The sequence below is a fragment of the Urocampus carinirostris genome, chromosome 8, assembly GCF_059441175.1.
Source record: "Urocampus carinirostris isolate Australia breed hairy pipefish chromosome 8, RoL_Ucar_1.0, whole genome shotgun sequence".
Classification (NCBI taxonomy): Eukaryota; Metazoa; Chordata; class Actinopteri; order Syngnathiformes; family Syngnathidae; genus Urocampus; species Urocampus carinirostris.
This window is the reverse complement of record NC_142356.1, coordinates 37,704,495-37,732,265: the sequence shown is the minus strand read 5'-3', so window position 1 is coordinate 37,732,265 and position 27,771 is coordinate 37,704,495. Positions and strand designations below refer to the sequence as shown.

The 27,771-nt window shown below is 39.9% G+C and overlaps 1 protein-coding gene and 1 long non-coding RNA gene across 4 annotated transcripts; one reads left to right on the top strand and one right to left on the bottom strand.

Moving 5' to 3' along the window:
• Positions 1–136: 136 nt before the first annotated feature.
• clgn (calmegin) lies at positions 137–22,430 on the bottom strand. Of its 3 annotated transcripts, none has more exons than XM_088342594.1 (15): positions 22,352–22,430; positions 18,657–18,921; positions 18,506–18,579; positions 17,761–17,819; positions 17,492–17,633; positions 17,335–17,416; positions 17,020–17,212; positions 15,301–15,490; positions 15,116–15,229; positions 11,171–11,327; positions 9,190–9,405; positions 6,111–6,227; positions 5,895–6,039; positions 4,554–4,721; positions 137–1,845 (listed from the first exon to the last, which is right to left on the bottom strand). In XM_088342594.1, the coding sequence occupies exons 2-15, from the start codon at positions 18,891–18,893 to the stop codon at positions 1,787–1,789; spliced, it is 1,953 nt and encodes a 650-aa protein (XP_088198720.1). In that variant the 5' UTR covers positions 18,894–18,921; positions 22,352–22,430; the 3' UTR covers positions 137–1,786. The 3 variants fall into 3 exon arrangements, with proteins under 3 accessions (XP_088198720.1, XP_088198719.1, XP_088198721.1); XM_088342593.1 differs by having other exon boundaries at positions 22,257–22,424; XM_088342595.1 differs by having other exon boundaries at positions 4,564–4,721; positions 22,257–22,424.
• Positions 13,661–17,018, top strand: LOC148361808 (uncharacterized). The gene is made up of 3 exons (XR_015851155.1): positions 13,661–13,715; positions 13,811–13,926; positions 15,135–17,018. It is a non-coding gene; the product is annotated as an uncharacterized LOC148361808 (long non-coding RNA).
• Positions 22,431–27,771: the final 5,341 nt, after the last annotated feature.

The window sequence follows — 27,771 nt, the reverse complement described above, 5'->3', positions numbered from 1 at the left end:
CTTGCTTATTTTCACCTTCCACTTAATGCACATGAATATTTTTTGTTGTTGTAAGAGAGGGAATAAATGATTGAACAGCATTAGCCTCTGGAACATAACACTCTAGATAATTACACGAGCCGCTACCATCAAAATGTCCCTGATCCAATAAACACTGTAGGGAAAGTGTTTTACTGCATGAAACTCAAGCACATGACTCTGAAGTTATTTATCGACACAAACATAACATTTTAAATCAAAAATGTTCCAAAGCACTCGAATAAAAAGGGACAGCAACCGAGGGTGCCCCTTTTTTTACACAAGGTGGCGCTGTCTCACTTGGACACAAGTGTGTTTTTGAAAGCAAAGGACAGGCCCTGACAGTCTAGATCAGGGGTCCCCAACGTGGTGCCCCCTAATCACAGTTCAGGTGCCGTTGGACCCGTCCGTTCTGAAAATAGCTCACCAGTGCTGGGTCATTGTAATTTTCTAGTAAAATGACTTGTGTATCAGCTGACTGAATCTATTTAACAGCGTAACAACATAGTAATAGCATGATAAGTGTTATTTTAAATATTCAAATAAATAAATTACTGATCTTGGGCTTCATGGACAAAAAAAACTATATTCAAGTATTTATCATTGTAAGTAATTAATCAAGAAAGTGGAATGCAAATCTACGTGTGTATTAAACAAATTGATTTATTTATGTTTTTATTTGATTTTTACAGGATATACAACAAACTAAATTCCAATTTATGGGTTTTGTGAATCGAACTAGCAAAGAATGTTCCGTTTTTAAAGCTGGCTCTCTGGCTACCGTTTTATGTAAGATCCTACCTCTTGAAATTAAGTGAAATGATCTGCATATATAGCGCTTTTCAAGTCAAGACTTACCAAAACGCTTTACAATGTCCTTCACATTTCCCAATTGCAGCCGTGCAGCCATGTAACCTGCTTATTGGGGGCATTAGGGGTTCAGTGTCTTACCCAAGGACACTTTGACATGTAACACGGAGGAGCCGGGATTTGAACTGCGATCTCTTGATCCCCGGACGAGCGCTCTACCTCCTGAGCCACTGCTGCCCCTCTTCAGTTATTTACCAAGATATCTAGCTAGCTTTTTACATCTTTCTTACATGCTTGGCTAAGCTATAAATTCACAAAAAGTTTTTCATTTTACTCTCTAAATTAATTGCTTGAAAATAGTTATCAATACTTGAATAGAACTTTTTTTGTCCATGAAGCCCATGAACTGGAATTTATTTATTTGAACATCTAAAATAACAACTTATTGTATTATTACTATGTTTTTGCTATGTTGTTATCAGGTTAGCTATTACAATAGGGTTAAATATAATCAGTCAACCAACAAAAAATATTTTACAAGAAAATGATCTGGCACTGGTGAGCTAATTTCAGAACAGGTCCGCGGGCACCTGAACTGTCCTTCGTGAGACCCCTTTTCTAAACCTTTGTATTAAGGTGGGCTACAATTGGCCTCTAGGCCACGAGTTTGAGACCCCTGTTCTATATGGAGCTTAACAAATGCGGTGCCATTGACGGCAATACATTTCAACCTTCAATTTTTCAGCTGTGTGGGCTGGCAGTGAATGAGTTAAAGGCGAGACGAGGAGAAGCACCGGGTGTTTGTCTCGCAGGGATGAAAGACGCCAAAGGGGCAGCCGGGGTGACTGGAGCCTACCAGGAAGTTTTGGGGAATGCACGTTGTGGCCTTTGCGCGGCCGGGCGAGGGTGCGTACCATCTCGGCGCTTTAGGGGGAGCTGCAGATGAAAGATGTGGCCGTCACCTCAGTCTTTCCGTACCCTCCTCTTCCTCACTGCTTGTTTGCCGTCTTCGTCGGGCTGGAAGAGAGGACGCCATGGCAAAATGTGAGACAGTCCTCCTGCCAATTCTGTCTGCGGACCACAGGGAACTCTTTTGTGGGGTACTCGCACACCAGTGTCATGCAGTCACGGAAACATTAAAAATATATTACTGTAAATTCTGGACTACATATCGCACCTGATTAAAAACTGCACGCGCAATTTTTTTATTTGGTACAAGCCGCACATAATGTTAAGCCACAGGCTTAAACAGTACAGGGTGACCGATTATCGGGCAGTCCCATTATCGGCACCAATATTTGGAAATTTGATGGATATCGGTATTGGCATTTTCATCCATTTGACGGGCCAATTATTGAACCCTCTTATTACCATAGGGGCGACAGCTATTTAAATTACCGTAACTTTGAAAACGTTGGGCTAAAAGAAAATCCAAACAGTTCCTAGAAGAATAGAAGACGGGCTTTGGATAAAACCCTTGATTTCAATAAAATTCAATCAGAGTATTTCTCCAAAACACTCACAAGGTGGGAGCGACTTCCTACAATAGATAATCTCTCAGGCATTGGCATCACTGACATCCACGTGTGGCAACTGTCAAATCACAAGCAAGAAATGACACATTTGGAAGCGGAGAAAAGCAGAGACTGAGTGTTAGCTGTTATTTTACCAATGAAATTCATGGGAGAGAAAAATAGGTAAGGACATGTCTAGAAAATCCGTGAGAGTGACAAACCCTTCAAACAGGTTCATAAAGGAGGAGAGAGTAGAGTTAGATGAAGGAAAAGGTTTGTCTGGAGCAGATCGATCTCAATTAGAGAAAAAGATTACAAGCAGCCTGTATTTTAGTTGGTCAATAAAGGTTTTTTTAGGCTCAGATGCAGCTGAGTCGCTCCCTCCCTCTCTTCTCTCCCTCTCTCTTTCAGATGTCACACACCCCGCGGCTTCAGAATGGATGAGTAAACATGGGCTGAAGCAGGACAAATAAGCAGAGTAAACGATGGCAGCTCTGCTAACTCCTGTGTCCAGACATACTCTTGAATCAAGATCGCTTATAATATTAAGATTTTAAAAAGTCTGTGGTAGAAAAATGTGTGTGTGATTACTAGTTAGTGTAAAAAATGTTGTTTGTGTTTTAGGGAAGCACATTCAGGTGAAGACTGATATATTAGCTCTTATCATAACATGAGTTCATCAATCAAGCGTCTGTGTTTGTGATTGAGAGAGAGAATAAAAACAACGGGAAAGTGGAAGGCTGAGTGATTAGCTGGTACCAAAACATTAGTATGTCAATCTGGCTCAAAAACAGGAGTGCCCACACTTTTCAATTTGCGAGCTCTGTTGAGATTTCGATGCACTTTTTGTTTTAAGTTCATTTAAGTCATGTTGGTTGTATTGACATTTTTATTTATCGTAAAAAAAAAAATCGGGCAGCTATTTAAGTTTTTATGTACCTTTATCCGAGTTGCTGCTAAGCTTAATATTATTCCCTGCAGTGTTAGTTTTTGGTTTAAGTGAAAGAGTCATATTAGATGTGTTTAAATTATAATTTATTTACTGTAAAATGTTTCAGAAAGCTATTAAAGTTGTATTAGAATTTATAACAAATATTCTTTGTTTCTTTTTGCATTTAATAACATTTCTTACGCCAATATTTGAGCTTTTACAGCAAATGAATATCGGCTCCAAATATCGATTATCGGCCTCCTCTTCATACTAAGAGGAGGTCCGGGCCCAAGTTTGTTAATTCAACAGTTGGATTCCCCTGACCCGCAACAGTTCTAAGCCAGCCGTGGTGACCCAGCAGGAACGCGTTTCCAGACAGAGCAGCGATCAATGCCTGGGGCCCCGACAGGCAATGCAGCTGGGAAAGGGCCAAGCGCGTATCCGAAGTCGCTGTCGACACCCATACGTATATATAGTAAGTTGCGGTGTTTAAATCGTAGAAAAAGTAGCTGGTTGTAGTTCAGAATTCAAGATAAATGTTCTTCCCCTTATAGGCATTAAGGACTCCGCCATTGTGACATAATAGGCTGCATGGAGGACAAAGTGAGATGGATATTTGGTGTCAACAAATGTTCACGTCAGATAATTCGTATGAAAATGATCGAAGAGAAAAATAAAACAGCCTTGTCTACATTCCTCTATTTAATATATTATTTTAATGTAAAGTCAATGTTATGCATAAAAAAGTAAAAAGCAGTCAGGGAAGGCAGACGAGGCTTTGCCTCACCTGTAATCGTGGAGAAATAAAATTCTAAATATATTAAATGTTTATTATGATTGAGTGTTAAAGTTCTTTCTCATTTAACTTCACAATTTTGGGTTTTTACTGAGTGCAGAATGATTCACGCGATTCTCTTGCCTCATGGCAGAGGGCGATAGTGAGACCAAAGATTCTGATTTGGCGCACACCTCAGCCCAAAACAATAGAATTAGTGATAGTATTAGCAAGCTAATAGCAACTAAAGCCATCCAGTAATTCTTTTCTTGTTGCATTGATTTTATTTTATACAATGGAGGATTACTTATATCTTGATGCTTTAATTAAATAGGATCAGCGTATAGACCTTATTTCGGTAAGACAATATAACATTTTTTCTATGCTACAGTTTATAAATTTATGACAAAAAATAAGATGTTTGTTTATAAATATATTTTATATAAATAAATAAATGTTTAATAGTAAATCTGACTGTGCCTGGGCAGACATAAACCCCACTCACGTTTACTGACCTCGTCCAATATTCTCTCAGCTTCGCTTCCCTCCTCGTCCTCTCCTTCCTCCCCATCTTCCTCTTCCTCTTCTTCTTCCTCGTCTTCTCCACCATCCTCACTGTCATCATTTCCTTCTGTCTGGTCCCCACTTAGGTTTTTTGCATCGTAATCAACCCCTGCAAATAAAACATATATCGAAAACATTCTTTAACATGCTTTCAAAATCAAAACTTTAAATATTTATCTCAAATATTCAAGTTGCATCATGTCGTGAGCCAATGCTTCAAAGCTTTTTTAAACGTTTTGAAAGTTAAATCTTTGACTGGATTAAGAAATAAATTCACATTTGCAGTTCTTGACAGCTTCCCTCCTAGGGACCAATGAGACTATGACTGCATTCATTTACTCAGTTGTAAATAATGTATGTCAGAGTTATTGTAAAAAACTATTATATGTTATAGATATGTGTATGATCAGTATTTTCTGGACTACAAGTCGCTTGTTTCAAAGCTAATGCAATGTTTGAGACTAGAATAAAAGTAAGATAAAAGATGGGTACGGAGGATATAAAGGCTCGTTGAAATTGTTAACACAAATTAATAAAGAAAATATTCTACTTTCAACCCTTTAAGGACGCTTCAAAGAACGCACCCTCCTTAATTTACAACAAATTATAATTGTGCAGTAACATTCTTTTTTCAATGCTACTGCAATGTTTGTGACTTGAATACCATAAAATTCGGACTATAACCCGTTATTTTTTTCCCCAAGCTTTCAACCCTGCGGCTTATGCAATGATGCGGGTTATTTATGCATTTTTTCTAATTCTCTGATGAGTATATGTTAAAATGGTTATCATATCTTGAATCCCAAGAGTTGAAGCTTTCCAATGACATGTCGCATGACATATTTTAGCAATTGGTGACATTGTATTTGTTTATCAAATGTCCGGCTGTCCACCGGTGCGACCAGTAGAGGGCGATGACACATGACAACACCATGATGACAAGCCAACAGAGCAGGCCTGTCGCGTAATTTTCATGCAATTTTAAAAAATTTCTATATAGATAGATAGATAGAGAGATAGAAATAGAGGAATAGAGAGAGAGCGAGAGCCCTCATATAAATATATATTTATTCGTTTATTGTGTGGTCTATAGAGTCAGACTGCCAAGAATTATGGCAATGGCAACAATTTCAAGCATTTTCAAGGGCTTCATCCAAATTTCAAGCATTTTCCTGACCTTGAAAACACAACATAAAATTCAAGCATTTTCAAGGATTTCATGCACCTGTACGAACCATGCATAAAACTTTTATTATTCGAGCAAGTGTGCGTGCATTGTCACCTGCAGCTGCTTCGGCGTCCGTGTCCTTGGCATCTTGGTCATCCTTGTCCACTTCAGCTGACGCTTCTTCCTCGTGCTCCACTTCCTCTTCTTGTAAGTCAGTCTGCGGCTCATCCACTTTCTTGTACACATAATCCTCAGGTTTCTGCCACAAAAAAAAGGATTACGAATGTTGTAATAAAGATAAAAATATATTGCCTTCAAATCTACATGTACCTTTGGCCAGCAGAAGAGAAAAATTAGTCCAACGGGCAAACCAACTGTCAGGATGTACACCAGCCACAGCCACGGACGTTCCTCTGCTGCAATCATCAGCTGGGCAAAAATACCAGGCTGGGGGAAGGACCATTTAGACCACATATGTAAAACTTATTTTATTTGGCCTGCAAGAGCTCAAAATGTCTGAGCGTCTAGAGTAATTTGATCAAAAACTTCATTATCCAAAATGCCTGTCAACTACAATATCTGCAAAGTGACAGCTCAGCACCACTACATGCAAGTATTTCCACAGAAATTTAAATGATTGGAATTTAGAAATAAATGATCCTAGAAATGTTGAAGAAGATTTTGTTCTTTTGTGATACAGTGATACTTCTACAGAGGAGATTATTTTGTCCCCGGATAGTGCTCTGATGTAGAATTGCTCACATCTCAAGCAAATTGTTTCTATTGGAAATAACTCCCAAAAGTTAAACCTAAATAGCTATAAAACCCTATCACTAAAAACACATTCAATTAGCAATGGAACCTAAAATTACAGTAATAAGATAAATAGGTTGATGATAAAATGACTCTACAGCCCGGGTTCTGAGTGGTAAGGTCTGTAAATTCTCAAAACTTGGATTTTCTCTCATATGACGTCCTGAACCTGTCACGGAGGCATGTCGCTCTGCCACCCCATACTGTTCCATAAATCTTTGCTCCAAAGACATACCATATCTCAAATTTATTGTAGTTTGTATTTACAGGTATCACTATATTCAATGGTGCTGTATGGAATTTGAAACATTTTTCGACGCCATCTTTTGGCTTAAGTCATCATTGCAGCCGTTTTCAAGATCTTTATGTGGCGCATACAAGTACGCCCATTTCTTAGACACGCCTGAATAAACTTAATTTTTCATCTAATTCCGGGTTTGGATTGAAGCTTGGACTGTACTTAACTGTACAGTTAGGCTGTACTTAAAACAGGCCTCTTCTTACTTTCATAATTTACATGCTTACACTACCAAAAAAAACGTGGTGACAAGCATGTAATTACTCTCCATCGTCTTTTGCCCCCCATATTCTTGCTCCCTAATGTGTTGTGAGTCCTGAACAAAGTAAGATAAAAAGATGGGTACGGAGGATTTTATTTCTATAAAGGCTCGTTGAAATTGCTAACACATATTTAATAAAGAAAATATTCTACTTTCAACCCTTTAAGGACTCTTCAAACAACGCACCCTCCTTAATTTACAACATATTATAATTGTGCAGTAACATTCTTTTTTCAATGTTACTGCAATGTTTGTGACTTGAACACCATAAAATTCGGACTATAAGCCGCAACTTTTTCTCCAACCTTTCAACCCTGCGGCTTATGCAATGATACGGCTAATTTATGCATGTTTTCTAATTATTTGATGAGTATATTTTAAAATGGTCAACATATCTTGAATCCCAAGAGTTGAAGCTTTCCAATGATATGTTGCATGACGCATTTTATCGACTGGTGACATCGTACAGACACGCATTTGTTTATCAAAAGTCCGGCCGCCCACCGGAACGTTAAGGGGTTAAGGTACCGTTTCATTATTTCAACTTTTTCTGTGTACCGTTTTCTTGTTAATATCTCATGTTTCAATGTGGGCACATGCGGCTTATAGTCAAGTGCAGCTTGTAAAAAATGTTTTTTCCTTTAAAAATGTATTGGGTTATTTTACATTTAAAAAAAAATCAATTACATATACCGTATTTTCCGCACTATAGGGCGCACCGGGTTATAGGGCGCACTCCCCAAAAATAGTTTTTGGTCCTATATCTTCCATAGATAAGGCGCACCGGATTATAAGGCGCTACAATGGGAACATCGACAAAACAGTCAGATGATTCAGTCAAACTGGTTACCCGCTTAACATTCCCAAAGCTTGCAAAGAAGCAAATACGCGTCGTAGACACGTGCGGATGCGGTGTCCGTACGATGTCACTTAAATGCGTCATTTCAAATATCATTCGGAAGGTTGAAGTCTTGGGATTCAAGAAATGCCAAACATTTCTATGTTTCTATTTTCTTTTTCGCTCACAACTTTACTGTGCATATGACAATTAACACTTGGAATTGAGTTTAATTCACTCAACTCATCACAGCAACATCAAGATCGTTCTAAAACAAGATACCAGGAAAATATAAAGCCGCATAGCTCACCTAAGTTCTCACGTTCAATAATGATACGCAATCATGGTCTTCTTACAACCGTGAGTGAAGTAAATCCAGGAGAGTAGAATATTTACAAATACAGACTAATGAAACATGTTTCTTTATGGCGTACTTTAGCAAGCTTGCTACGTCATTGCTAAACTCGGCCGATTGCAGGGTTTGTTTTGGCCATCTAGCCAATCCGAGGCTCCGAATAACTTCAGCCAATAGCGATCGATTTAACGGATGATTGACACATCTTTTTCGGCCAATTGCAGGGTTTGTTTTGACCCTCTAGCCAATCCGATGCTCCGAATAACTTCAGCCAATAGCGATCGATTTAATGGATGATTGACACATTGGTTAGCCAATGAAACGCCGGTATATAAATCCCAGCATACACCGCGGACTTGCTACGCCATTGCTAAACTCGGCCGATTGCAGGGTTTGTTTTGGCCATCTAGCCAATCCGAGGCTCCGAATAACTTCAGCCAATAGTGATCGATTCAAATGATGATTGACACATTGGTTAGCCAATGAAACGCCGGTATATAAATCCCAGCATACACCGCGGACTACTCCACGTTTGGGGTAAAATCGAGTCGGCGGCTGTTGAGTAAGTTGCGAGACCTTGCGAATTTAATATTGAGCCATATATAAGGTGCACTGTGTTATAAGGCGCATGGTCAGCTTTTGAAAAAAATTAAGACTTTTAGGTGCGCCTTATAGTGCGGAAAATACGGTATACATTTATATCATGCCCTGGAGGAGAGCCATTAAGCTGGTGTGGCTCTCAGTGCAAATTAGTTTGAGACCCATTATTTAGACCCAATGTCATCTGATTGATCACATCCTATGCGAATCTGCCCTTCTAATTAAGTCACCCCTACTACTGACCTCGTTAGCACTGGCCACTAGCTTTTTCAGACCCCAACTGTCCGCAGCCCAACGGTCAGCCACTTCTTTGTTGGTGGTAATGATGAAGTTGTCGAAGTAGATGTCAGAAGTCATTGACCACAGTTCTAAGCCCACAGCTTTGAAAGGTGTCATTTTGAAAGGCTGCAGGTCTTCAAAATAGTCAGGATTCTGGATTTTGCGAGGCTTCCAGGGGCCCTTTTCGGAGAAATCATACATCAACATGAAATTTCAAGAAGAAAAAATAGCCCTGATTTACTAGGATAAGATAAAAAAAAAGCTAGATTGCTCATGACAGCTTGCACATCTTTTGGAAAGTGGTTGCAACACAGCAACATGGAATGTATTAATTAAAACCTACTAAGGTAAAAGCAACAATTCAATAGTGTCTATATTGGTCCACCATCAATACAAAATACTGTTGTACTCAAATCAACACCCCTTTTAGAAAGCTTTTAAAGGTATTTCCAAACAGATTTCTTTTTTAACTTGGAACGGAACGTTGAGTGTTCCTCCCCACAATTGTGCAAATGCGTTGCAAAATATTCCATGCGACGGGGGACTTCAGGAATTCAGTCTCAAAATTGACCCATCTTGCTTGTTTCCGGTAGAGCCATGGTGTAATTGAAGGAACACAACACCTTCAAAAGAGCGAATCCTATCAACGCAAAGTGTGAGGCTAGTTCCGGAACAAACAGCAATTGTAGCAATCAGCGATTGCAGGCTGCTAATTTCTGCTTGGAGGGAGGTGATTGTGGCTTTTCATCTGGATTTTTCGCTGCGCGTGTCGATGTTAGTATAATTTTATCCGGCTAGATCCCAATTAGCGTCGGGCTTCTGAGGGCTTTCCTGTTTGCTTGCTCCCAGTTGGCATTCGTTGGCTACCCACCGTGTGTTGCTTGGCCGGAGTCTGTCGTTTGCGCCTGTTTTGCCATATACCTTGGTTTATTCCCGGCCGGCTGTGGGTTTTTATTGTTGGTTCACGGTTAGCTTGGCTGCATACTGCCTTCTTTTTGGTCGGTCAGTCTCACGTTTTTTCCACCAAGGCTGCAGCCGCCTTTTGTTGATCGGTCACGCTTAGCCACCCGTTGTCCACTCTGTGTCTTATTTTTTTTTGCCAGTTAGGCTATTTTGGTCTGCTCGGACTTTGTTGTACCATCATTGCATCCACCTGTGACACAACACCTAGCCACTCTCCACAAAAACTACCAAACTTTGCTTAAACTTTGCTGTTTTTTTTTTTATTTATTTTACCTAATCTAAGGTGTAAAAATGTGATGTTAATAGCGCAAAAAAAAAAAAAAAAAAAGGATTTCTTTTAATTGTTTAGAAAATCTGACAATTTTTGGCCAAAAATAATGGTTAATATGTTATCATATCATTGCTGTCTTTCATAAAGACATCTCTCCATTTCTGGGGCATTTTTTTTAATGTAAAAATTTCATTCATGCCAAAAATAAAAAACAAACAAAAAAAAAGAACACTTTTAGGAATAGCAGCATTTTGGGACAAGCCAACAGCTGAATTTAAATTTAATGTTTTATGCACTGTATTTACTTTAAACTCTAATGGATTAAAAAGACAACGCTTTGTTTAATTATATTCATTGTTTAATCAATAAAATAAGACGTCTAACAAAAGTAATGATTTGTTGCAGGATAGTTGCTCAGCTAACACTTTATATAAGACTAACAGCTACCATGTGGCTCATTGTAAGTCAAGTAACTCATTACCTTCAGCACAGAAACTTTGTAACCAGTTTGTAAGAGTTGGAATTTAGTGTTAGCCTAAGATGCAAACCGACACATAAGTGACTTAACACACATTTATCACTCAAATAATTAGGAGGATGTCTGAAATCATTGACTGTGTGTGCAATAAATTTTGACTAATCTTTCAAAGTACAAACCTAGTATATCAGGCACGTGTTAAACAAAAATAAAGTCAGAGTGCTGGTTGTCACCTTGAAATTGGGATTTTCAACTAGCGGGGCCTTCCACTTGCCCTTATATAGTGGGTTGTTCACCATGGGTGGTTTCCAAGTCCCACACCCAGGAGCACTTTCACATGCTGGATTAGGAATCTGAAGGGGTTCCCATTCTCCATCCATTTCCGTATCCCTAAACACAGGACAGCTGTCAAATTTTGAAGATCTTCAATGTAGATAAAGGAAAACATTGTTTGCAGCCAAGTACTGATTACTCCTTTTCCTTACACTCACTTTCACTTTCTACATAGTCCAGGGTCCCTAAACCTTCTTGTTAGCCAAATTCAAGTAAATGTAAGGACTTTTAAATCCAATTTTTACATTTCTCTAGTACTATTAAAATAATAAATCTGGTGTAAATCATGTATTTTGCCGGGCACAAATATATCTGCAATTTACATATGCCATTTTTAATCTTGCTTGGGCATTTATCAAGACATGTCATTTTAAGATCTTGAGTAAATCGCAAATATATTTGTAGATCTGAACAATACATGAGAGAAATCTTTCCCCATAAAAGTGGCGGGTAAATGATAGTAATATGTAGTTTACATTTTAAGTTGCAGGAAGTTACCGTAAATTTCAGACTATAAGCCGCTACTTTTTTCCCCAAACGTTCAACCCTGCGTCTTATCCAGTGATGCGGCCAATTTATCAAATTTTTCTAACAGCCGCCAGCGGCGCTCGAGTACAAAAGGTAAGATTTAGACCGGTGGAATATATGCGCCGAGGAAGACTGCAATTTCATAGCTTGTGCACAAATTGAATTAGCGTAGAAATATCCTCACCATGCAAATTGCAAAAAGAAAGGCACACGACGCAGCTTTTAAGCTAAATGCAATCGAGCAGTCCGATAAAGTAGGAAACAGAGCTACTGCATGTAAACTTTACTTTGCGAGCGTGTTGCTAGCGCGTTTTTGAATAAGGGAGCGTGGGACGACGTCAATATGACATAGTCTCTTTCCCATACTGGGGAAGACGTCTTTGATGACGTGATTACTACAAGTACGGTATGTTTTTTTAACGGAGCCGTTTAATGTTTTGCGAGCGTGTGGGTAGTAGCGTTTTGCTACCCTTCACAGGCACGGTTTGGGATGAAAGTTATAATATTATTATTAAAGCTTTGAAAACTCTCTCGGTGTCTCTCTTTGTAAATATGTGTAACCATGTATAATATGTATTTGCAACTGTATATTTTTGTAATGTATTTATTTTAGAGACTTATTCTGATATGTTTTCCACGGGCGAATCAAAAAGAAGGGGCGAAAACAACGGGGGCTGACGGGAAGTGGAGTAAAGGTGAGACGTGTTTGTGGACGCAGCGGACAATAGTGGATATATATTTTTCCCACCCTTACCTTTGGAAATATATATATTTTTTCCTTGGATTATTTTCAACGGGACCCGGACTCTGCAGGTCTGCATCAAACCTTAAGTACCGGTATCATTTTCCGTTCATACCAGCTCAGTAGCCTAGATGGTAGGGCGCCCGCTTTGAGACTGGGAGGTCCCTGGTTCGCGCCTCGGCCGAGTCATACCTAAGACTTATAACATTGGTAAAATGGCGGCGCCCTCTGTTGGCTGCGGCTGCATCGGCTCGCTACAACGGGTCAGGTGTATCGACATTTCGTTCTTACAAAGAATGACAATACAAAGGAAATTATTATTATTATTAATTATTTTCCCGGCTGTGGTTTTTGGACTGTGTACTTTATATTCAGTTACAATCGCGGGACCCAAAGTCGGGTTTGGGATAAATTTGTGATTGTGGTACATGTTTTAATGTGGGCGCATGCGGCTTATATACAGGTGCGCCTTGTGTAAGTACAAAACCGGTTATCCTCTTAAAATGTGGTGGGTGCGGCTTATAATCAGGTGCGCTCTATAGTCCGGAATTTACGGTATTTCCATTAAAATAGAATGGCATATACCTTTATTGTCATTGTTACAAAATGGGTTAACATATTTGACAACGAAATTGGGCAATCTATCACTATAGGAAATACTACCTTGATTTTTAGCAGGCCCCATAATAAATGTCCACGAGTGATACGTAATCCACTAATACACATTTCATAGTGCCCTGTTGAGGTATGGCATATATCTAAAGCCACGAAAGCCTGCGTGCGCTCTCTGTCCTGCTTAGAGCGGGTGCAGAGATGACTGTGTGGGGTCGAACTGGAACAGTCTGGGGTGGCAGAGCGGCGTGCCTCTGTGACAGGTTCAGGACGTGTCAGGTTTTCAATGTAAATCTCTTGAATTTCTGTCTCAAGGTCATTAGCTTGTATTTATATTACTAAATATAAAAACAATGTTTCTCACACACACACACACATGAAGTAACGTTTCAATAATCAGTCTTATTGCATCTCTTGTACATTTATCAATCTTATATTCTTTTATTGTGAAATGCTCATGTGAACTTTCTCCCTGAAGTATAATAAATCACGCCCACGTTGTGGGCGGGGTCACTTTCCCTTGTAACAACATCACATGGAGGACGTGAGGAAATCTGCTCTTGGTATGATTAGATTTTAACAATATATATATGTATTTTATTTGGGTAAATATGGCCACGAAATAGTCTTAATAATGATTGACTTTAACATACGTCAGCTGGGCAGCCCTGTGACAGAGGTCCACGCCCGACTTCCGCCATTATCCTTGCCACGCTCGATACCCCCGCCGCCGCAAAGACTGTCAGCTGGGAGAACTTTTCAACTCAAATGCCGGTATAGCCAGAACCCACTTATACTTTATATCACTTAACTACGACTGGTTAAACCTACACTTTCCCATCCCAAAGTTAATCCGACGACAGTAGGTAAGACACTGTACGTTAAGACCTACGTAATGCTGCGTTTACAGAAACGTGGGAATATTAATTTTCTGACAGATAAATGTAATGTGTTGAAGAAAATGAAAAATAATTTTACAACACAACGTTCCATACTTTTAGTTTACTTATACAGGGATAAGCTACATCACACTTATAAGACAGGGGGGAAAAAATAAGAGATTTTAGGGTAAAATTTAGGACTTCAAGACAAAATGTAAGACTTTTTCAATGCCTTAATTTGCAGTTATGTAATTTAGGACTATTTGAACCCTGCAACACCATAGTAATTGGCATGATAAATTGTTGTTTTAGAAATGTATAACACGGTCTAAAAACAGTCGGAGACCCCTGGTATATATATACTATATATATTTATAGGAAAACGAAGAATGTTTGTGTCATATTTGTTTTCCTAACGAAAGCCTATCAACTTCCATTATCAAAAGAATTTTGCCAGGGCGCTACAAGGGAGCGCCAAACAGCCGCATGCGGATCCAGAGCCACTTGTTGCCAACCAAAAATAAGTGCTAAAAGCACAAGAAAGAATACAAACCATGGGTGCTCAAAGTGACCAAAACAGACTATATTACTTCTCGTTTTACTTAGCCTTTGGAGGTTTTTGGATACCTGTAGCAGCAAGATGCTGTACAAATATGTCAGCTACCTTCAGGCGAGGCTCATGTTATGTAAAATACATGCAAACTCCGAGTATTTATAAATATATATATATATATATATATATATATATATATATATATATATATATAATGTGATAGTTCATGTATTTCTGGTTATTACTCAAATCAATTGTTTTTGACCTATCTAGGATGTGCTGAATAATAAATACAGTCCCTTTTAAAAATAAATATTTTGCAGTACGGCGATTACCTAACGTAAAAAAAATTGTTATTGCCTCTAAGCACCACAAGTCGATAACTATTGCCAAAACGTACTTCTCATTGATTTTATCTTGTATATAACAGCAAAATCATCATCAGATAGTCATATTAAGTTTGCCAGATGATTTCGCAAGTATTTAGTATTTCAAAAGTTCATTTGAAATGAGTTAACTCTTTACCCACCAGTCTTCTGGTTTTTCAGCCTTCGGATCAGGGATGTATTGTGGTTCCTTCTCCATCCAGCCCTCTGGTTGCACCGCATCTGGGTCTTCGATCTTTGCAGGCGCCTCTTCATCCCTGGCACAGAAGTTGCTTTGACTACAAATCATGCTCATTTGGCAATTTTCGAAGTGCCAATTTGGTGTCACCAGTCGTCAGGCTTGACGGCTTCGGGGTCGGGAAATTTGGGCCTCTCGTCCCAGTCCTCCGGCTTGGAGTCCTTGGGATCGTCGATCTCTTTGGGCGGGTTGACTGGGGGAACCACGTCGTTCAGAAGGTTGCCGCGGCTCACACTGAACTGGTCGATGAACATCTCATAGCTGTTGTCCGTGTTCAAGACTGGCAATGACACCGCCATCAATTTACACACAAATGCAACCTGTTTAGTGAATATGGGGAAAAAAGTATCAAGTTGCAAAATGCAAGAGATCCCTGCAGTAAATGTACTTGAGCTTTGAAAACTCTCCTGTACTACAAGGCTGCAATCCAATGTCCAACCAACTGAAACACCAATTCTACCAGTGGAAACAGTATAAAGCAGTGTTTCGAAGGCAAGTGTTCTATTGAACACTAGCCATTGGGCCCCGTTTGGTGTACAGCAGAACACTGTCCAATTTTATCAAATTTGGTGGCAACAAATTCATATTAAGAAAAAATTCGCCCGACAACAAGTCACATTTCATTAAAGAGATATTTTCAAAAGTAATAGCTAAATAATCTGTTGATTATAAATGTATAATTTCTTGCATGTTAAAAAAAAGTCTGCAAAACTCTTTTTGGTCAGAATAATATTGTCTTTTTATACTCTATACTATATAATTTTTTGAGGTTTGTTTTTTTCACGTGACAGTGATTACCGTAAATTCCGGACTATAAGCCGCTACTTTTCCCCCAAACTTCCAACCCTGCGGCTTATTCAGTGATGCGGCCAATTTATGTAATTTTTCTAACGGCTGCCAGCGGCGCTCGAGTACAAAAGATAAGATTTAGACCGGTGGAATAAATGCGCCGAGGAAGACTGCAACTTCTTGGCTTGACTAGCGGCGAGAAATCTTTCACTAAAACTGGGGGCATGCGAAAGGCAACTTTTTTGCAAGTCTGCCAGTGGATCCTGACAGCGTGGGGCAGCATCAAAAAATCCACCATCACCAACGTGTTCCGAAAAGCCGGTCTGCTGCGTGACGGGAGAGGAGGGCACGGAATCAGGGGTGGATGGGAGCCGGTCCGCATCAGACCTTAAGTACCGGTATCGTTTTCCGTTCATTTTGCCGGCTGTGATTTTTGGACTGTGTACTTAAAATGAAGGATATTCAGTTACAATCGTGGAACTTAAAGTCGGGTCTGGGTTAATTTTGTGTTTGTATTACATTTTTAATGTGGGCGCATGCGGCTTATATACAGGTGCGGCTTGTGTGAGTACAAAATCGGTTTTCCTCTTAAAATGTGGTGGGTGCGGCTTATAATCAGGTGCGCTCTATAGTCCGGAATTTACGGTATATGTAATTATCTCTGCAGAAGATAGCTCTATTGTAATGGATTTACGATAGGTTGGTCAACTCCGGCTACATTCCACCCAGCCTTGACAATTAATTTAAAAGTGTAAAAAAAAAAAGAGCTGAGGATAAAAGTTTTGAAACTATCTTTCTATGGACTGTGTGTCTTAAGACTTTTGCAATGAAACTCATTTTCTATTAGTTTGTATATAAAGGACTAACACTGGTGACTAAAGCAGACATATTGACAATAAAGAAACATCCATCGCACTTTTAAAAAATTTGCTATTTAAGACTGTTATGCTGATTCAAATAAAACGATATTGAGCCCCCCTTCCACCATGAAAAATAAAACATTTCTGCATGGCATCATACCCAAAGTGTAGAGATGAGTCTTCTTGTCTGTGTAGAACTTCTTGAGGTCCACATCGGCCCGCTTGGCATGCTTTTCCTCTAAGTCTTTGTTTAAAGGATTCAGGTGGCGAAAGATGAAGTGCAGTTTGTAATCTTCGCCACACTTGTCTGGTCCAAACATGATCGTGTATGGCGTGCGGTCATGAAATTGCTCCTAAAACCCGCAACAATTTAAATCCACAAACGCAGTTTTTACTACAATTCAGCGCTGACCAATATAGTGAGATCAATTTGCATACACCAACAAAACTATTTAGCGTGCATATATGTGCCTACCAGGTTCACGTCACCAATGTCTGAAAGCAGTTTGATGTAAGCCCCACCACAGTCAATGCCATCCTGGAAATTCACTTCATATCTAACAAAAAAAAAAGACAATGCTATTCCTTTCCACACATTTCAACCATGAATGATTTATATAGTGTGTACTAACTGAACCACTAGTGGCTCATCCTGGAAGACGAAAGTTTTTTCCAGCGGGGCGGCGATAGCGTGGTGCTTGGCACGGGACTTGAGCACTAAGCCTAGGTCTCCCGGAACCTTGTTCTCTTTCAGCTGCTCAACGGCCCATTTTCCTGAAATGGCCAAGCAAGGACAGTCAACATGTTGTTGAATCCGACATAGCTCAATGCTATCAAGTAAAATTCAAAAATAAATCCTGGGTGAGCCACTTTCTGCTTGAAGAAGAAAATATAAACAAACCATCATATTTGGCGAGGTCATCATCTGCATCTTCCTTTACTGTTTTGGACAACACCCATCTAACAGGAGCAGAAACATAAAATGCAGACGGTTTTATGTATAGTTGGTAAGATTTAACATATACCTATTCAATATTAAATGTACTATTTATCATGCTCATTTTATATACAAATTTGTGGCGGCAAAGCTGAGGGAACGCCCGCAAGATGCGAAATAAAGAGACCAACCAAGGAGCAGAATATGCCGCAGTCTTGTCTTGAGGACATTACAACGACAAAGGTAGGACAGGTTACCATTACGGGTCACAAAGCAATTACATTTTTGTCTTTGATTTTATAGAATACCTATAAAACCTCCATAAAGTCCGGTCACCACAGAAATGTCAGGATAAACAATAATAAATTTTCAACAGACAGACGGACTGACAAGACATGCCCGGACAAATATTTTTTGCACAAATCCGCAGTACAGTATGTTCAATAAAAGATGTACTTTCATTGTACCGATTCTTCTTGTGTTTTTTATTCTTTGCCATAGAATTCATTCAGCTTCACACTAAATCTAAGAAAAAAAAAATTATCTGATTATTCAACTAATCGTTTCAATGGTCGAGAAATAGTTAATTATTAAAATAGTTGTTAGTTGCATCACCAATAAAGAAATTGTGAAACATTATTAGCCATTGTTCAATGTCCCTATTAACGACAGTTTTCTGAGTTATTCATCCGTTGGGATGAGGGATTACCTGCCAAGTGAGCCATCATCAAATGTCTCAGCAAAGTGGACATCTCCAGTGGGTATTGGAGTCTCGTATGTCACCTAGGAAACCATAATTAATGAATAAGGTCTGACAGGTGGACATTTTCAAATTTCTTCTACACTAGGTCTTTACTCACTTGGAAAGACATCTTGTCATTGGATGTCATTTTCTGGTCCGTTTGTTCTTTTTTGTTTTGCTCCATGTCCTCCTCATCTTCCTCATCTTCCTCCTCAGTGTCCAGAGGCTCAATTTCCTCCTCATCCAAGCTTATCTCTTCATCAAGATCTGATAGGTCGACTTGGGGCTGCTTTTGGGCCATTACCACTGCCACAGTCAGGAAACCCCACAACATCCAAAGCCTGTCCAGCTTCATCTTTCAAGACAAATGAACGGGAACGTGGCTGCGAAAGAGTCAAAGAACACAGATTAAATGACAACATCAAATTGAAGCAGTGTTTCCTATACCAAATAAAGGGTCTCTTTGGTCCCTGTCAGTAGCGGCTTGGGCAATGCAGTGGGGCACGCTCCCGGACACGCCCCAAGGCACTCCCCTAGAACCTCTAACTGTCCACCCACCGGGGTCTCACAAAATTATATGTGAAACACTATGAAGGATGTGATATAAGCATGGGTGAAGTAAAAACAGTTTAAAAAAATATGTCAGACACCACGGACTGATTATGAGAATGTAAATATATAAGAAAATAATAATGCTGACTCGTATTGCTTGAAGTAGAGAGGTGCAAAAAAGGAGTTTAAATATTTACACCTTATGTGTTAACCAAAACTATGCTATAGATCCTGATATAACACCTACTCTGCAGGGTGACTCTGAAAATGTTTAACCTGAACTTTCGCTTCTAAGTAGAGCTTATAAACAATAATCCAGACATGCCTAATGCAGTTGGTACAAACTGTTGTATTATTTTATTTTACCTATCTTGACTGCAAGGCGGATTCAAAGTGCTTTATGAATACTGTTGTGTTGAGCTATGATAAACGAATAAAAAAGAACAGCAATATAGTTGTCTAGTAGTAAAACTGTATTCCTACTCTGGTTTTCTTTTTGTCATGCACCTTGTGTAAACAATTTTTGAACTAGCAAATATTTTGGGTGCTGGGGGTATTAAAAAAGCAATAATTTGAGGGATGTTATTAAATGTATACTATTATACTTTTTATGCTTAATTGTGGCGGTCTGTTTTCATTATTTGGACATTTTAGATATGAAAAAAAGACAATTGGAATTAAGATGTTCTGTCGACACTTTAGTGGGGAAAAAAACAGTTCGCACTAAAATGCACTGTATAGTTTTACTCATTTTACCACTGGGAGGCGTTAATTCGGGGGTCTGCAACATGGTGCCCACAGGCAGCTAGCCACCTAAGAACACCTTGGTAGCCCACGGACAGGTTCGGAAAATAGCTCACCAATGATGCATCATTGTGATTTTCTAGGAAATGTGATTTCTAACTGGCATGATGTTTTAATGGTTGACTGTGCCTATTTGACCTACCAATAATTACAACCTGGTAAAAACATAGTAACAACATAGTAAAACCAAAAGGTGTTATATTAGGAATGTGTATCAAACTGGTAGCCCTTCGAGCTGATCAGCAACAAAAAGTAGCTCCCAGCTTCAAAAAGGTTTAAAACCCTTCGATCTAATGCACTGTCCCTTTAAAAATAGTCCACACACAAACCTGCTCGTAATGCAGATGGGACTAATTCACCATAAATGCACCAAGGCACAATCAACACTATCAATACAAAAAAAAAAGTATTGCTTGATTTTTGTTTTCGTTTTCATAGAAAATATCCACCTCATAATTCACTATAAACTGGCGTAGTACATTTGTGGAAGACTCGTAGTATTTTGTAGCACTGCGTACACCCTGAGTATGCGTACCCACAGGTGAGAAACACAAGTCCGCAGGTCTTAACATGGCTGCATGTGAAACTGCACTGTCCAAATTCTCGCATACCTTTCTTATTTTATGTTAAACCCATATAATTATCATTTTCAAAATGTGTACGCTGTATATCAAGTTTTGTACGGAAAACAATTATTTTTCTTTTTTTGGGGGGACCGATCTTGTCTTGCCCGTTTAGGCTCTAATCGGATCCTCTGGCCCAGGGGTGGCGAACGGGTGGCGAACACGTGGCTCTAGAGCCGCATGCGGCTCCTGGCCAATAAGAATGCGGCTCTTTGCCTCATCATATTTTCTATATACTGTGGCTCTTTGCCTTGTTTAATGTTTAGGGTTTTCTTTGTGTATTGGCATGGTTTTGAACTGTGTACGTTATGCTGATGCAGAGAGCATAGCATACGCGATGATCGCAGCAAGGCTTTAGGGCTAGGACCTTAGCTTGGCCTTTTGGCTGAGCGTAAGTGTCCCGGCTCCTAGGCTTTGTAGCGTAGTATGAACTGACCGATAACCGATAATGGATAATGAATAACGAAGATAGAACAATAACCCTTAAAAATCCCCCCCCCCCTTTCCTTGAAATAAACACAAGAAAAATACTTTTTGTATTGTAAGGAGAGGAGTGTGTTATGGGAAATAATATGTTTTTAATTGTGTGTGTTTGTGTGTGTCTATCCGTCATGGCAGGTCAGTGCGTGGTGTGGCTCTTTGACTCTCACAGTTAAAAATTCCGGCTCTTTGTTCGCCACCCCTGCTCTGGCCACTTGAAGCAGACGAACGCCATTGTAGGCTTTGGTATTCGAAAAAGTCTGTCTTGAATAGTAAATAATTAGAATAGAATTTAATTTATAGTAATTGGAACATGTGAAATGCACAACAGAGTAATTTCATAAGCGTGCTGGTTGTTTTCATTTATTCGAGGTTGAAAATTGCGAAATAAACTGTTTCAGATTCAGTCCAAATGCCAACCCAAACCCCCAAACAGATGAAAAAAATAAGAGTTTATTTGAGCGCATAAAAGAGACGCGTACGTGCACGCGGCACAAAGGCAGCTTGACAGAGGCTGCAATGATGATTTCAGCCAGAAGATGGCGTCAGCAAATAGAATCATTTTTTAAGTAATGGACACCACCTTTTAGCAGACTTGTTAAGAAAAATGGCAACAATTTAATTTACAACCACTTCACCCAAAATTCAAGCACTTTTCAATCCTTGAAAACACAACATTTTTTAAGGATTTCGTAGAAACCCTGTAAAAAGTGCCGCCCTGGTGGTGCAAGATCAAATCCCACAGTTTTGAATAATACGTTAAGGGTAATAGAAAAAAAACAAATATTGTAAGATAAATCTAAATAAAAAAAAACTGAATCACTCCTGTCATAATTGCACTTTCCCGTCTAAGCATGGAACTTGAGTGTAAATAGGTGCTGCGTTGTATTTGTAAGATGAATTATCGCTTAATAAGAGAATTGTAATCATTATTAAGAGGAGCGGATGGCTGAGGATGACAGGTATGTGAACGCTTTCTGAAGCAGTAGCTGCTCTCTAGCTAATTTGTGCTTATCATATTCAACGAGAACGAGTGCAACGCAGTAAAGTACTTTTTAACTTTTAAAATAATGTCACGTCATAAAGATCCCCCCAAGTACCGGAGCAATACTAAACCAAAAAAGAAGACTCAACGCTGAAAGACTCAACGCTGAAAGACTACACTGAAATGACATGTAAGGTAAAGACATGACAGCTAGCTTAGCAACAGTGTCGAAGGAAGAGACCTAGCGATGGAGAATGAATGAAGGCGCACAAACCTCGCGCTTTCTTGTCGAGGGGGGAAACAGAAACAAACCGACGTTTCTTCAGCACAAGTCGCTTTAGAAAAAATTAGACGGTCTGGAGCGCTCACTTTGAAATGACGTACGGGATACTCCTGCCCTCAGATGACAGCGCCAACCAAATGATAGGAACCGCTATTATGCTCAAACTAAAGGGACCGCTAGAGAGCGCGCATGCGCATTCGTACAGCTGAGGGGCAAAATGCCACCTCTCCCTAACGTTTTTTTTTAATTTCGTTTAGGAAGCGAATTGTATACAGCCAGGGCTGGGTAGGGTTACTTTAACTTGATTACTTTCAATTACTTTTGGATTACTCCAATACCAAAATGCTAATAAAAGACAAAAGAAACTAAATATAAATAAAATTACTAAATTTTGTGCAGGCTTGGGGATTAACGGAATACATGGAACGGCAAAAATGATGTTGGCAAGCTGTTTGGATTTATTTTCATTTTGTTTCTGTCGCATTTTATGTTAGTTTTGCCGGAGATCAAAGAGATCAAAGCCAGGAGAGAAAGCTTACCACGTGTTGTGAGTCATAATTTTATTCATATTTAGTTTCTTTTGTCTTTTATTAGCATATTTGGTATTGGAGTAATCCAAAAGTAATTGAAAGTAATCCAGTTAAAGTAACCCTACCCAACCCTGTATACAGCGTAAATACAAATAAATGGATGTTGTGTATTATCTAGTGTCCCCTGGTGGTAAAATACTTCATTCGCTAATTAAAAAAGAATAATACAGTATTGATTGGAACAGGAACGATTTTAGGTTCAGAGCTTTGGGAGTGCTGAGTACCCAGTGTCTGGCTGGTTAAAAACATTTATTTTCATTTCACGTAAGGGGACACTGTGTAATTTTAGTGCCTCCTAGTGGTACAACAAACTTTCATTTTTATTTTACATAGTGGAATTCATACCTAAGGTCTGCACCATGTTTGATTCGCGTCTTACTGCTTAATGTGGTACTGGTTGTCATTTGCATTAAACAACAATGCCATCTAGTGGTCAAATATTGCACACTGGGACTTTAAAGTGATATAACATGTAAAATTTATAATTCAATTCTATCCATCCATCCGTTGTCTTCTGCTTATCGCGGGTCGCGGGGGCAGCAGCCTTAAAAGGGAAGCCCAGACGTCTCTATCCCCAGCCGCCCCCTCCAGCTCATCCGACGGGATCCCGAGGCGTTGCCAGGTCAGCCTAGAGACATAGTCTCTCCAGCGTGTCCCGGGTCGCCCCCGGGTCCTCCTGCCAGTGGGACATGCCCGGAACACCTCCTAAGGGAGGCATCCAGGAGGCATCCTTATCAGACGCCAACTCAACTGGGTAATCTCAATGCGGAGGAGCAGTGGCTCTACACAGAGTCCCTCCCGGATGACTGACCTTCTCACCTTATCCCTAAAGGAGAACCCAGACACCCTGCGGAGGAAACTCATTTCAGCCAGTTGTATCCGGGATCGTGTTTTTTCGGTCATAACCCACAGTTCATGACCATAGGTGAGGGTAGGAACGTAGATCGACCGGTAAATCGAGAGCTTTGCCTTTCGGCTCAGCTCCCTCTTCACCACGACGAAAAGGTCCAAATGAAGGCAGACGCTGCACCGACCTGTCTGTCGAACTCCCGTTCCATCCTACCCTCACTCGTGAACAAGACCCCAAGATACTTGAACTCCTCCACTTGGGGCAAGATCTCACCCCCAACCCGGAGGGAGCATGCCACCCTTTTCCAGCTGAGTACCATGGTCTCGTACTTAGAGGTGCTGATCCTCATCCCGGCCACTTCACACTCGGCTGTGAATCGCTCCAGTGAGAGCTGAAGATCACGGCCTGAGGAAGCCAACAGCACCACGTCATCTGCAAAAAGCAGTGACGCAATGCTGAGGCCCCAAAAACGGACTCCATCCCCACCAAAGCCGTGCCTAGAAATTCTGTCCATAAAAGTTATGAACAGATTCGGTGACAAAGGGCAGCCCTGGCGGAGTCGAACCCTCACTGGGAACGAATTTGACTTACTGCCGGCAATGCGGACCAGACTCTGGCACCGGGCATACAGGGACCGCACAGCCTGTATAAGACTGTGCGGTACCCCATACTCCCGAAACACCCCCCACAGGGCCTTCCGAAGTGCATGGTCCAATGCCTTCTCCAAGTCCACAAAACACATGTAAACTCCCATGCACCCTCAAGGACCCTGCAGAGGGTATAGAGCTGGTCCAGTGTTGGACGGCCGGGACAACAACCACACTGTTCCTCCTGAATCCGAGATTTGGCCTCCTGGCGGACCCTCCTCTCCCGTACCCCTAAATAGACCTTACCAGGGAGGCTGAGAAGTGTGACAGGGCAGGTGATAAACATTTTTTTGTTATTCTTTTTTAGTACTATTTGTTAAGTATATTTATTTTCAGGAAGTCAGAGTTGTCAGTGAAGCTAAACCGATAGCTTGAAAGATACTTTAGGAACTCCAAATGCATCGAAAAGGTTTGTCTCTAAAATGAAAAATTGAAATGCGAGTTCGTTGTGTTGACGGTGATCATAAGTAATTTGCACGAACAAGTTTGGCAAATTCGAGTTGATGTGCACATGCTGAATCATGATGGGAATCTGATGAGGTTTTTATTTCAAAAGGCTGTTTTTATCAATTGAATGTTCTCGTAAAGGCTGTGTTTTTATTAATTGAATGTTTGTTTTAGGGCCGTTTTTATGATAATGATAATCTGTGGTCTTTGCAGCCCTTTGAGACTCCTAGTGATTAAGGGCTATACAAATAAACATGACTTGACTTGACTCTCACCGTTACCCCAGAACCTTCACATATTTCACCGCTATGCCGCAAGTGACACTAAGGGTGGTGAGCGCGGTGCTAAGAATCAAAGGGACTGAACCATTTCAAGGCAGTGCAGTATTTCCGACGCTGCGTTGTTCACATTCTTTATTTGTTTTGCTTTGAAAAGTATATTTTATTCTGTACTCTATTTTTACATTCCGTCTTCAGAATAGGTTTCCTAATTTTAGGTTTCACAAAAAACAAATGCCCCAGTTTGCCTCTTCTAAAAATTGTTACACTTTATCCAACAGAGTGCTTTGCAGGACAATTTAACAAGTGATCTGAGGTTATTTTATGCACGATGCATTTAGCAGATCTTTTTTTCTTTTCAAGGACACAGAAGCTGAATTTTGAGATCATACTGACCTAAATATCTTTTTAAAATTCAAAATATGAAATCGGGCAGCACGGCGGCGCAGTGGTTAGCGCTTGTGCGGAGTTTGTATGTTCTCCCCGTGCTTGCGTGGCTTTCCTCCGGGCACTCCGGTTTCCTCCCACATTCCAAAAACATGCATTTCAGGTGAATTGGCCCGTCCAAATTGTCCCTAGGAGCGAATGAGTTGTATCTCCCTGTGTGCCCTGCAATTGGCTGGCAACCAGTTGAGGGTGTCCCCTGCCCACTGCCCGGAGATGGCTGGGATGGGCTCCAGCCCCCCCCGCGACCCTAACGAGGATAAGCGGTACGGCTAATGAGATGAGAAAATATGAAATCAGAAATGTGCAAGTCACTGACCAGTGATCGCAATTTATGCCAATAAAAAATAATGTCAATTATTTCTTGGAAATGTTTGCTGATCTTCTGTGACCGTTCGCGGCTGTAGTGTCTAAAAAGCGCCTTTAATTTACAAGCCAAGCTATTTCAAGAAGATTTTTAAAACAACAAATTTGGACACACAAAAATAAATTCATGATGTATTTGGATTTTTTTTCATGAGCTGTGTTTTTTCGGCCGTCATTAAAAGGATGAATATTTTCAAAACAAGGGAAAAAGTACATATGTTTTCTTTAGAAGGACCGTGTGTAATATTTAATCATTGGATGTATTGTGTATTGCAACCGAAAGGGAGTGCTACAAAGCACAAGGAAAAATACAAAAAATGTAGACTCAAAACGATCAAAATGCAACCCTTTTACATCGCATTTTGCCCATTCTTTTGTGAAGTAAGAAAATAAAAAAATTGAAAAAAAAGATGAGAATGTAAAATAAAATAAAAAATTGATTAAAAAATAAAAAAGGAATACGAAATAACAGAGAGAACAAAAAAGAAACAAGACAAAAGAAGAAAAAAGGAAAAAGGAAGAAAAGAAAGAAGGAATGAATAAAGAAAATAATTATCAAAAGCATAAAGAATATTTTATATATATATATATATATATATATATATATATATATATATATATATATATATATATATACACACATACAGATTGATGGATAGATACAGTGGCTGGCGAAACTATTTGTCCCCCTTGAACCTTGTGACCTTTTGCCACATTTCAGGCTTCAAACAAAAATATATAAAACTGTAATTTCTTGTGAAGCATCAACAATAAGTGCGACACAATTATGAAGTGGAACACACTTTATTGGATATTTTAAACCTTTTCAACAAACAAAAAAGTGGGTGTGCAAAATTATTCAGCCCCTTTATTTTCAGTGCAGCAAACTCTGTCCAGACGTTCAGTGAGGATCTCTGAATTATTCAATGTTGATCTAAATGACTAAGAATGATAAATGGGTTCCACCTGTGTGTAATCAAGCTTCTGTATAAATTCACCTGCACTGTGATAGTCTCAGAGGTCTGTTTAAAGCGCATCATGGAGAACGAGGAACACACCAGGCAGGTCCGAGATACTGTTGTGGAGAAGATTAAAGCTGGATTTGGATACAAAAATATTTCACAAGCTTTGAACATCCCAAGGAGCACCGTCCAAGCAATAATATTAAAATCGAAGGAGTATCAGACCACTGCAGATCTACCAAGATCGGGCCGTCCCCCTAAACTTTGAGCTCATACAAGGATAAAAATGATCAGAGATGCAGCCAAGAGGCCCATGATCTTTCTGGATGAACTGCAGATGTCTACAGCTGAGGTGGGAAAATCTGTCCATAGGACAACAATCTGCACAGATCTGGCCTGTATGGAAGAGCAAGAAGGAAGCCACTTCTTAGAGATGTTCATAAAAAGTGTCGTTTAAAGTTTGCCACAAGCCACCTGGGAGACACACCAAACCTGTGGAAGAAGGAGCTCTGGTCAGATGACACCGAAATCGAACTTTTTGGCAACAATGCAAAACGTTATGCTTGACGAAAAATCAGCACAGCTCATCACCCTCAGCACACCATCCCCACAGTCAAACATGGTGGTGGCAGTATCATGGTTTGGGTCTGCTTTCCTTCAGCAGGGACAGGGAAGATGTTTAAAATTTATGGGAAGATGGATGGTGCCAAATACAGGACCATTCTGGAAGAAAACCTGATGTAGTCCGCAAAAGACCTGAGACTGGGAAGGAGATTTGTCTTCCAACAAGACAATGATCCAAAACATAAATCAAAAGCTACAATGGAATGGTTCACAAAAAACATATCAAGGTGTCGGAATGGCCAAGTCAAAGTCCAGACCTCAATCTAATTGAGAATCTGTCGAAAGAACTGAAAACTGC

Bases quoted from the DNA above. Each gene is read 5' to 3' on its own strand.
- clgn (XM_088342594.1), bottom strand. From the start codon at position 18,893: ATGAAGCTGGACAGGCTTTGGATGTTGTGGGGTTTCCTGACTGTGGCA. The intron at 17,417-17,491 runs GTTAGTACACAC...TTTTTTTGTTAG, and splicing joins GATGAGCCACTAGTGGTTCA to ATATGAAGTGAATTTCCAGG. The intron at 6,228-9,189 runs GTCAGTAGTAGG...TCCTTCCCCCAG, and splicing joins TAGTGGCCAGTGCTAACGAG to CCTGGTATTTTTGCCCAGCT.